The sequence below is a fragment of the Diadema setosum genome, chromosome 21 (assembly GCF_964275005.1).
Source record: "Diadema setosum chromosome 21, eeDiaSeto1, whole genome shotgun sequence".
Taxonomy (NCBI): domain Eukaryota; kingdom Metazoa; phylum Echinodermata; class Echinoidea; order Diadematoida; family Diadematidae; genus Diadema; species Diadema setosum.
Genome location: NC_092705.1, coordinates 22863242 through 22875512, shown reverse-complemented (window position 1 = coordinate 22875512; position 12271 = coordinate 22863242). Strand labels below are relative to the sequence as shown.

General features: G+C 39.9%; 1 protein-coding gene across 1 annotated transcript; it reads right to left on the bottom strand.

The window, feature by feature from the left end:
* Positions 1-324: 324 nt before the first annotated feature.
* On the bottom strand, positions 325-5991 carry LOC140244411 (major facilitator superfamily domain-containing protein 3-like). The gene is made up of 5 exons (XM_072324049.1): positions 5833-5991; positions 3985-5029; positions 2938-3094; positions 1938-2047; positions 325-605 (listed from the first exon to the last, which is right to left on the bottom strand). Exons 1-5 carry the CDS (start codon positions 5914-5916, stop codon positions 325-327), a joined length of 1677 nt encoding a protein of 558 aa, XP_072180150.1. The 5' UTR covers positions 5917-5991.
* Positions 5992-12271: the final 6280 nt, after the last annotated feature.

Sequence of the window (12271 nt, the reverse complement as noted above, 5' to 3'; positions counted from 1 at the left end):
GTGTTTTGACATCTGTCTATTGCATGACAATAATTATGATTATTTTTGTGGCGACAGGTTTGTCTGTTCTTATCACCTATCTCCCTCACTCATCGATCAGGGGCCATGATGCATTCTCCTGGTATCGTTTCCCTGTACGTGTAAATCTGTTTCAACTTCAACACCACTGGCCACTGAATAGATGAGATGCTAGAATCATGCTCTGCAATGTCTATGTGTAAGCAAAATAGTCAGAATTGCTGAAATTTCAGAATTGCTCTGAGATAGAGGCTTTGACCCTCTGTATATTTCCCTTCTGTCCAGTCGTCATCATTCTCGAGAGCATTACTTGCTATAACTGATCTTTGAAAGGAGAAAGAGAGGTAGCAACGAAAAGAGAGTGAAGCTGCGGAAGACCCAGGCGTAGCCGAGGTGATCAACAGCGAGACCTGCCAGCGAGGTAAAGACGACCTTCCCTACGACCTCTGCAGTGGCCATGGTGGTGTGATGAAGGGCCTGTGTGGTGGGGTCCTCCGCCCTTTGGGAGTACAGCATCATCATGGTGAATGTTGCCGTGGTGATGGCCCCGCCCAGCAGCAGCAGGAGGTACACTGGAACACACATGTCTAGTCAGAAAGGACAGAGAGAGAGAGAGAAGGTAAAGAAAAAAAAAAATATGTGAGACCGAACCTCCCTATGCTTTCATCCTTAAAACTCAAGCTAATGACAGATACAATTTCTTGGCCCAAATTCACGACGGTGGTTTAAATTTGCCTTTTGCAAAGGCAGCTCGCAATGGACTCACACACAGCTAGTGAGCGGTGGATTCGCACACAGCGAGCGGTGGACTCGCACAGCTCTGCTCGCAGGTCGCTACACTCGCTGTGACTGTGCACGTCCACAAATTATTGCGAGCTGCCTTTGCAAAAGGCTAGGTTTAGATTCAAACCATGGTCTACAGTGTAAGATACGCGTGAAATAATAATACGCCGTACCTTTGACATGCACGCATCAATGCGTGTTTGTTACTGGATGTCTGTTGGTGTATGCAATCTGTCAATCGTATTCATGCAGAAGAAATTTGCATAAACCATACATGGTCTAAATTTAAACCACCTTGTTCATGAATTCAAGCCATTGTGTCTGATTTGATGTAGTACATGGAGATGTCATGCCAAAATCATGTTGCCTCAAAGTTCTCATTTTACCCATTAAAGGTGAATAAAAAGGAATTTGCTCAGAAATTGACATGCACTTTGATCGATGTGCCATCAACCAGACGCCAGCTGGTATAATAGCAAAAGGCACTAATCCTTCAGAATCAAAGCCAAAGCAATACACAATAAGTTGAAATGTTAATAGGGTGTCAAATGAAGCCACAGCTTCAACAGGCAACCTACAAAGTCTTAACTTCACTGTAATCAACAAAGAAAACAAAAATGAAGATACAGCTGTATCTAAATGACCTTATGACTACGTATTAAACTGTAATCTAAGCTGCCAACGTTCGTGGACCAAATTTTGAATTTCTCTCCTCTTTTTTCCCCATTATTCTCTCTTCTTATCACTTCCACTAATTGTACTGGAGTGTACAGTATGAAATCACAGTCATGTAGATATAATATTCCCTAATGAAAAAGTTGTTCCATTAGAAATAGCAAAACACCATGTTGCAACACTGACATATTCAATCCAGGAGCGGAAAGAAGGGTGACACGACATTTGCTCCAGCGACAAATGCTGCAGTCTTATTTTCTCCAAAGACTTACTCGTAGGGTTAAGGTTAGGTTGTGATAGGGTTTTAGGTTTAGTTTGATGTGAGAATTATATTTAGGGTTATGGTTATGTTTGTGGGCAGAATTATACGTACGTATTTAGCTTAATTAGCATGCAGATATTTCATGGGAGCAATTGTGGCAGGAGAAAATGTCACTGATCCTGAACGAAGAGATACTTACAAATCAGTTTGAGCCGCATGTAATGGTTGTTACATTCTACAACAGTCGACAGCAAAAATATTGCTATGACACGCAGCACACACAGCACTGCCAGCCACTGGGGTAGAGTCCTTTATTAAAATGGAAAATAAAGTGAAGAAAGAAAGATACAATTAGGCAACTATAACTGGCGGATAACACTTGCTCTTTTTTTAACCATGGTCAATAGACAAGACATACCGGTAATTGTTTTGTGACTTTCAGTCTTTTTTTCAGGCCTTCATGTTTTGCATTCATCCTATCATATTTCAACCCGTTGAGAAACAACGAGGGAACAATTAATTATATGAAGTTATCCCACATTACCCAAAGGTTTTCATGTTTTGTATTCATCCTATATATTTTAACTCATTGAGGATGGGTTGATTTCGCTTTAACACATATTTCCCATTGACACCTGCTCAAGTTCAGAGTACATTTGAAAACCACGACTAGCGCAGTCTTGGTAGGGAAGAATCGCTCAGTCAGCGAATGTCTGCACCAAAACGTTAAGATTCAGCCAAATGTGTGCTCATGCAGACAAAACTGTGCACATTTCACTGTGGGGGGTTTCTGAATTTATCAGAGTCCTGCCACAGAGTCTTGTGACTTGTGAAAGGTCAAAAAACTTTTCTGTGCTGTGTCAGTAAAACTCGACCAAAAAAATCCTGAATCACTTGTGCATGATAATGGAAGCTTCATACAGGCCACAAGGAAAAGGACAACCTGCTGTTGAATGTATCATATCTAATGATTAAGCATGGTGAAAATGTGTCACTGTTCTGTAACATGAACACTATTTTTAATAGTCAGAACTTTATAACATGTATGCTTCAAATGTTCACCATATTGTGGTGCTAAAAAAGCTTTGCAACATATCATTCTGGCAATCGTAAGATGTTTTCACTATGTTTAGAAGGGTGTCAGCATTTCATGTTATGTAACATATGGACTGGCGTCCATAAATGTCAAACTGGTGCACCTTATTCCGTCCATCCTGCTGACCAGCCGGGCACCCATCAGTGAACCGGCGATTGAGAGCCACTGGCTCAGCATACCGGTCCACACAGCTACCTGTCTTGAGGAAACACCGGTGTCCAGCAGGTAGAGGGGAAAGAGACTGGTTCCTCCCTGCTCTCCTGAAAGACAAGAGAAGTTTGCTTGTTTTGTTCATTTGTTTGCTTGTTAGGTAATTACCTCCACCAATTAGAGAGGAGGTTATGTTTTCATCAGTGTTTGTTCATTGGTTTGTTTGTTTGTGTGCAAAATAACTCAAAAAGTTGTGAACAGATTTGGATGAAACTTACAGGAAAGGTTGAGAATGACACAAGGAACAGATGATTAACTTTTGGTAGTCATCCGAGAAATGAAGGATGTTCAGTATTTTGGCAAGTAAGGTCAATGAACTTGGGAGTTCAAGCTGTGCATTTTTTAAAGGCTTTCCATATGCGCACTAAAGCGCATGCTCTAGTTTCTGCTAGGGTGAGGCGCACAGCGCAGCTGGAAGTTGATGGTGTAACAAAAGGCTTCTATATTGAAAAATCAGGTGATTTTCAGCATGCATGATACATATGGGTATCACTGATCTCTATAATGGAAGAACAAGAGCAGTGGTGGAAATGAGCTGCCTGACAGAGGTCTGCACTCTCAGAGTGCTTCTCTAGTTTGCTTGCTTTATTGCCTGCTTGTTGTCATGGTAACAAACAAAAGTGAATTTATTGATGTCACCTTAGCCTACAAGCAAGGCTGATTTCTTTGGAAGCAAGAGGGCCGGAGAAACTCATGGATTGTGTCATTCTCTTTAATACCTGTAAAAAGGAGCAGTATCAATATATCAACATTTTATGGATGAAGAGGTTGGGTAAACTTTCAAGTAGTAGCCACACTCAAGACTCAGATGATCTGACCAAAAAAACTGTATTCATCAATATCACAATAAAAAAAAAATGATACATTAACTATTAAAGTAAGTGCTACAAAGCATTTACTTGAAAATTATTGTAATGCATTCAATTCATAGGAGCCTTACCAAGCTTGTATGTCAGAAGGTATAGTATCAGCCATCCTGTATCCGGTACTGAGAAAATAGCAGCAAAGTTCTGTATGGTTGACAGCTTCCTTTCAGCCTTGTCGAGGTGTGTCTGGCACGTCGAAAAACATTCTGAATAGTGACTGTGGTCACCGTCTACATTTTGAGCACATGGCTGTAGAGTTTCCTTCGATCTCGCACATACGCGTGAAAATTCATTTTCGCAGTTCCTACTCTTACAGTTGGTTTGTTCTTTTGATGCCTTTTGTGGAAGACAATGACTGGATGTGTCCTTGGTTTCTAACTGATGTTCAGCTCCTATGCCCTTGTTAGTCTTAATGATGCTTGACTTTCTCAGATTGTATCTGTGTCTGAGAAAAACAGTATTTTCTTTGCAAGGTTGATCGGGTGATCTAAACTGCTCACAGGCACTTTCTTCATTTCCATCCTGTTTGGTTGAAGAGCGTTGCCTCTTTAGAACATATGCAGAGTCACTCTGCACTATTGCACTGTAATTCTGTGACCCCTCTTGTGAGTTGTGAGTTGACTTATGGTCATCAGCGAAAGTTTGTGGCAGGAAAAAATGCACGGAGAGGGTGACCACTGAGTACAGCGTCGCTATAAACAGCAACAAGGCACTCCAAGGGAAGAGCTCGCAGGCCAAGGTTAGAGCACCCCCACCCAGCATTGCTCCAAGCTTGTACCCAACAACCTGGATGGCGTTACCGGCGGCCAGCTGTCCGGGCGACAGTGACCGGATGGCAAAGGTGTCCACAGATATGTCCTGGAGAGACACTAGAATGTTGACAGCGAGCATCGCGACACTCAGTAAGCCTATTGACTGAATGCTGACGACTGACGTTAGTGCAAAGACCAGAGCCAGGCCACCCAGAGTGTAGGACAAAGGCCGCTGCACGGAGCCTGAGCTGGTCACCAAGGGAACCCACAGGAGCTTCAACATCCAAGGGAGGTTGAGGAACCTGAGGAGTGAGACTTCTGTCAGTGAAGTGCCCCCAGCATGCAGTAAGATGGGCAGGAAAGCAACCTAATAAAATCCATAGTGCAAATGCAAAGAGACAAGGAAAAGTACAATTCGCAGGTAACATTTTTACACTATTTGAAAAGTTCCATGGCAGCAAACAAATGGAATAATTTGCAAAGATTTCAACAAAGATAATAAACAGCAGGATTAAGAGAATAATTAATATCTGTGTCAAGAAAAAGTGGTAAAATGTTGTTTCTACATTGTACCTGTAGGAATATCATTTTCTAAAGTCATCATGTGGATGACAAATTGGGAAACTTACGTGTAGATGTTACAGAAGTTCCCTTTGAAAAGTGTGAACAAGTCACTTATCAAAATTTGATTTCTTCATTTCCCCATACAAGGTGAAAGAGAGAGAGAGAGAGAGTAACATGGTATTGTTTATACACACATTTCTATTGTTCATTATTTTGTTTATAAGAATTTATATTCTTTCATAAATACGACTATAAATAGAGACAAATCATACTAAATTCATGTTTACATGAGTCATTAATATTCCAAGAATATCATGCAATTCATATCGTCTCATAATTAAGCTTATGTTCATAACATTCCATGGGGTCACAGAGCTTTTCTCTAATTGTCTGCATCAACAATTTACAGTTAATATACTAATTAAGAAAAAAAAGTATTTTCCTTTTTCAAAAGATATCAGTGTCTCGTGTATTTAGACTTTATAACATTAATACATTACAACTCTTCTGTTGAAAAGTCAGAACACACACACTACCGGTACACATTACAATATGTGATGTGAATTATGACTACACTCCAATATCGGATGCATGAGCAGCAATTACCTGAAATCCATATGGTACCCCCTGAATACCATACAGCAGCATCAGCCAGTATAGCTCCTTTGAAATGTTTATCATCATGATCATAGTTAACTATACACAGTCCTGTCGCTGTACACAAGTGTAAGTCGCGCACAGGGTCTGGTCGGGCTAGATCATAGTAAGCTATCTGCTACATCCTGGAAAAAATTAAAGAAACAAACAAGCAAACAGAGAGAAAAGGATAAACACGTCAAGGGAACTAATTATATGCATTCAATCCAAAGAAATACTTCTAAAATACAGAATGCCGTCATATATAAATTCTCCATGTATAAATTATGGTTCAGTATGAACTTGCACTCTACAGTCTCATCTAATACACTTTTGTTGCAGGGTTAGGGCAAGTGTGTTATACATGACCATGTATTTAAAGTGTCATAATGAATCCCTTTCACAAAATAGATAATGAGTTGGAGGCTCTCTGCCTGACATGGTTGATATGCAAGTTATAGACTCTACATACATGTACTCTGTCTGTCTGTAGTCTATAAATAATCAAGCTGTAGAGGTCTAGTGTATGTAGATCTATATAGAACCCTATAGCAAATGTGAAAAAATAAAATTATAGGCCTCCCCTCCTGTAAATAAAATGTGTTATTGGTTATACTCAGATCACCTAGACCTAGTTATGATGTGATCATCCACGGTGATGACATGTGTATGATGACGTGAGCATCGTGAGATATATTATCAGATACAGAGCAGATTGTTGTTTTTTTATTTTAATAAAAGCTTGATAGAAATATAAATTACTACAAAACTAGACAGTTTTCTGATATTGCGGCCATTGCTTACCTAATCTGGAGAAAGTTGACTGGTCTTTGCCGTTTTTGGTGCCCGCAAAAGACTGATTACGAACAATAATGTTGATCGTGCACATCTCACTGCTTTTCTATATATGGGACTATTACAAATACTTCCTATCTTTTGAGCTGGGAGAATTTCCGGAAATCAAAGGAAGGTTCATTTACATCTACACAGAGAATTTGAGGCACACCTACATCACAGCCATCCAGCAACTCCCGTCATTGCCAACATCAGAATATAAAATGAAACACCTGCATTTCTGTTATTTGTTCATTCAGGATTTCTTCGTCACTTGGCAGCAGAACGTGGGTAGATCCTCTACTTGTACATACCGAACAGTACAGTATTGACGCCCTCAACGTCGAAAACTGGAGCAGGTTCAGGTGGTTGGTTCTGGAAGAGGAAATTTGCGCGGAGGGTTTTTTGTTTGTTTATTTGTTTTTTTACTTGCTTGTTATGAAACCCGGAAGTGACAACAGAAATATAAACTACCCCCCCCCCCCCCCACACACACACACAAACACACTTTTAAAAACGTGGCACCGGCCATGACATTGTATTACATTTTGCCAAGAAGATTCGTGTTATTAGATGAAATAGGTCAAAATCCAACTTTGATAATACGATTCCAAGAATCCCTGCTGGGATTAATCATGCATGATACATGTGTCTCGTGGGGATTTGCTCTCGTGATGACCATTTAGGCCTACAAAAAAAAAAAAGAAAAAAAAAAGAATGTGCGTTGTGTGAATAAAATCTGAATACAACTTTTGTATACACGTACACGTCTCCACTGGGTAACTATAGTATAGGTTTTCCCGGTCAATTTCATACTTTGTCATTCAAGTTCCTATTCCGAGCATTCGATTTCACGCATTCCACGCTCGCAGCACTGAATCAGCAATCAAATTCAAAATCCGGTCATTCGAATTCACTATCCGAGCATTCAAATTCACTGTCGGAGCATTCAAATTCACTATCGGAACATTTAAATTCACTATCGGAACATTCAAATTCACTATCGGAGCATTCAAATTTAAGAGAGTAGCACGCATTTCACCAATAAGCATTCAAATTCATGTCAAGCTGGCAACGGAATCTTGTCGGTCATTCAAATTCGTGAATAGGCAACCATGTTCCAAATAACTGCATTCAATTTAAAAGAAGTCCTGAATTTAGTTAGTTTGGGGCCGTGTATGCATGTGTTACTCATTTGGATTTGAATATATTGGGATTTATGATAATTATTTGATTTGCAGTAGAGGTCCACCTGTTCATTGACAATTTTGAACTCGCGCCAAGCAAAAAGGAATATACAGTCACATGTCCCTCGGATTGGACATAAAATGGAGGTCCCATGTGTGAGAGAGTCACAACTCATGTACGTAAAAGATCCCACTTCATTTATTCATCGCAGAGAGCAGAACATCCAACTGGACCCCATTTTAAGACCAGCTATTGCAGTTGAATATGGGTTATCCAGCCATCTTATTTGATGGAAAATGAAACAAACAAACATTAGGCACTGTATAGGCCTACAGACGAGCATCTGAGGGTTGGTTGACACTTCCGAAGGAAAAAAAAAGCAATTTCGACTATATTGACACTGATACATGAACATTTTATACGTCTTGTTTGTTGTATATTGCTGTCTTATTGATTTACTTTTGCGGGGCTATGTGAGATCATTGTGTGTCAGTTTGTTTTTGATGAATTGTCATTATGGGGTTGGTGTTGGAGCGTTTTCAGCATGCAGTATCATCAAGAGATATGATTAAATTGCCTTTGTGTTGTTTGGATGCACTGCTGATTGGACATTACAATTTGAAATTTATAGAGATGAAAAACAAAGAGTATATGAATAGAGAACAATGTAGAACCTGTACACAATCATAATTACACTGTATTGCAAGCCTTCACTGGTTGTGTTAGCCCTTTTTCCTTTCTTAATAGTCTACTCCATTTTACTCGTTAAATTGATTGCATGAAGTAGGAACTTGATCGCCTAAAAATGAATTTGAACGCTCCAAACAAGTTCATTAGGACTATCACGTGACTATCGCATGAATTTGAATGCCCGAGTAGGAAAGTCGGTGCTTGCATTTTGAAATTAAATGCCCAATCGTGAATTTGATTTCACGAAAACGAAACAGAACGCCCATAAATAAAATTGATCGCTCGGATTCTGAATTTGAATGCCCGAATATTTTCGCGTGCGTGCGCAGCGTGAATTTGAATGCACATTAATGAATTTGAGTGACAAAAGTATGAACTTGACCGGGAAAACCTATATAAGTGTTAACTATATAGAAGTGTTAACATTTCTACACCTCCCCTCTCAAACCCAGGCTCTGTACTTCTCCCCTTCACGGCGGTTTCCGAGAATCTGAAATAATCTTCCCAACTGAAGTAATTGCCGCCATCCTCATAGTGTGTCATCCCCGTCTTCCTTCCTTAGTTCACTGAAGCAATCATATTTGTGTGCTTAAAGGAAACCAAAACCAAAAGAAAATGTGGATTGAGTGAAAACAGCAACATTAGTAGAACACATCAGTGAAAGTTTGAGGAAAATGGGACGATCGATGCAAAGTTATGAATTGTAAAAGTTTCGTGTTGAAACCACTGGATAAGGAGACTACTGTAGTATTTGAGCTTATGACATTATGTGTGGACAACAAATAAAGAAAAAAGAAAATTCCACATGCTTTTACTTTTCTAACGTTATGAAAGAGCACTTCAATAACCGCGCTTTCAGAAAGCAGAGGGAATAATTACTAACCTTAACAATGTCTGAAGTTGATGGAATGTGTAATTTTCATGAAAAATAAATTTTGTGGAATTCTCTTCATAATAACAACGTGGGGAGTTCCCCAAGGAAGCCTTCTTGGTCCACTGTTATTCTCTATTGTTTTATTTAAATGACATCCATTGTTCTTCGAGTGTTCTCTCTTTTAACCGCCTTGCTGATTATTCAAATTTATTCTTTATACTCATAGTGATCCTAGTAAGTTAGTAAAAATTTTAAGTGCAGAACTTACACATGTAACTAATTGGATAAAAGCGAATAACATATCTTTAAATAAACAAAAAACCCATTACATGTTATTTAATTCGGTTAGCCGTTGCTGAAAACAAAAGACGCACGCTCACACACGACACCAACACACACACAACACACATGATGCATTCCACGATCGCCCCATCGCCCGCCACCATCACAATCACCATCACCGCCAGCAAGCAGCACTGACCAGTATACCACCTCAACCACCTTACAATTAATAAAGATCTTTGTGATACATCGTTCTTAAATTCTCTCATTATTACCTCGTTGTGTGCTAACTCCACAAAAAGGGTTTTCTGCATTCGACCTCATTCGCTTGACAGAATGGTTACCTGTAGGAACCTATCTATTTGGTAACTGGTTAATGAACACACATCCGCAAACAACGTAGAACACCCTCACATAGTCTTACACGAGCATGCATTCATCAATGCAAATCTTTGACAATAATTACTGTGATCATGGCTTCTTGTGTCGATTATACAGCGGAGTAATGTAGGCTACTAAGATTATGGTAATGGTATTCAATTCAATTCAATTCAATTCAATTCAGTTCAATTCAATTGTGTCCTACACTTAACAAAATTTAATCGTATCATTCACAATGGATTAATTAAACCATCAAGTTCTAGAATGCCTTCTGAAGCAGAGACGTAGGCCATACATAACTCTCCAAGGGTTGAACAGAAATGATTTCAAAAGTTTAGATTGATTTGTTTCATGTGTCTTTTCACCTTGCCATGCCTGCTTGGATTAACCCTTTTATCTGTTTGTGTGCTTATTAGCACATGAAATCACACAACATTTTTTAAACTGTCCACAGTCCCTGGCATAGAATGGGTTAAATGTCTTAAAAAAACACAGTTCCTGTCTCACCAAGATTTCAAGTTCTGTTATAGATAGAGACAGTGAGCTTAGAGAGAGAGAGAGAAAAAAAAAATACATGCGGAGGGTTAACCTAATATAAGGGATTTTAGAGTGTTACACGTTTTCGCCGGAAAAAAAAAATCGTATGAACCACTCGCACTAATAAGAAGATGCAATGAAGTCACCACCTCGATACGGCTCTCCAGTTGGTTTGTACAGAAACAAAATTAATAACAATTTTGGGCCAACAATTTAGCACCAGCTGCCAGCAACACCATTTCCTCTGGTCAGTCAACGTCGATTGGTCATCACAGGACTAAAATAGCTTGAAATACGAAGGATTCAACCTATCAGTCTTCTCATCGATTCTAACATGGATGAAACGAGGAATATTGATGATGATTTCTGCAGCGATTAAGGATGTATAACGGCATTATCTGCGCCAGGGATTGGTTTAAAATGGTTGGACCCACTGTCACTGTTTTGTGACTATGTGGAACTTTTAAAATCTCATAAGGTCTTCATTTTGGGTCCGTTTTTCACAAAGTCTCTAACATCAAGGAACTCGTTTGAAGCTCCTTGCTAACATATAAGATTCGCACTCAAGGCACAAAACGGTTCAGGATCGAGACTGTCCTTGATTTTTGATTCAGTACATATACACATCCAATATCTTGATGTGTTCTCCAGGCAAGGTAATGTTGCACAGATTGGTTGTAGTAGTAGTAGTAGTAGTAGTAGTAGTAGTAGTAGTAGTAGTAGTAGTTGTTGTTGTTGTTGTTGTTGTTGTTGTTGTTGTTGTTTATTCCACTGATTGTATTCGGGCGTGATATGTTCACACATGACAGATAGGATCGACGTTCTTCCTACGTCTGAAACTAAGGGGGCATAATTGCGTTTAAAGTAAGAGTTGGACCTCCGCGAATGGTAGTGAGGTCTGCATCCTGTCTACGCTGCTGATTACAAGATGCCGGCCAGAGCGCCTTGTAGAGATACGGTCGGAAAGTGGGCAGGTGTAAGGCGTAGATCAGGGGGTTGATACAGGTGTTGAAATAGACAACAAGTATGGCTGAATAGAGGAGGGAGTTGCCGAGCCTGGTGTAAGACTGGGCGCGCCTGTCGAAGGTTATCCATGAGGTTATTGAAATATAGTAGCCGTAGCTAATCGCATAGCACGCCACGACGATTGTGATTGTCTTGAGGACTTGCGTTCTTTGGTTCGACCGTCTGCTGCGTTCGCTGGCGGACAGACCAGACGTGGTCCGGTTGTCCCACACCGTCTTCAAAATGGCGGCGTAGCAGACGACAACGATCAGCAGTGGTAAGGCGTAGGACAGCGTCACAAATAAGATGGTGGCAACCTGTGTGTACGAACGTCCGTAACCGACCTCGAACACATTAGGACCCCGGCCGCTGAGAGCTACTGGTAGCAAATTTATTCCTGAAACTAGATCAGACAAGTGATATGATTAAATTATCACTTGCCAAATTTTGGTAAGTGATGGACATAACGATATGAAATAAAGAAAGAAGTGAGTGGTTTTAGAGGATATTTATAACAGTAACAATTTTGAAAAGCAGACATTATTGACATCGTACCGTTGAACAGTGAATTACAATGTGAAGTCGATGTCTTGGGATCGATTTACCTTTTGTGCTGGC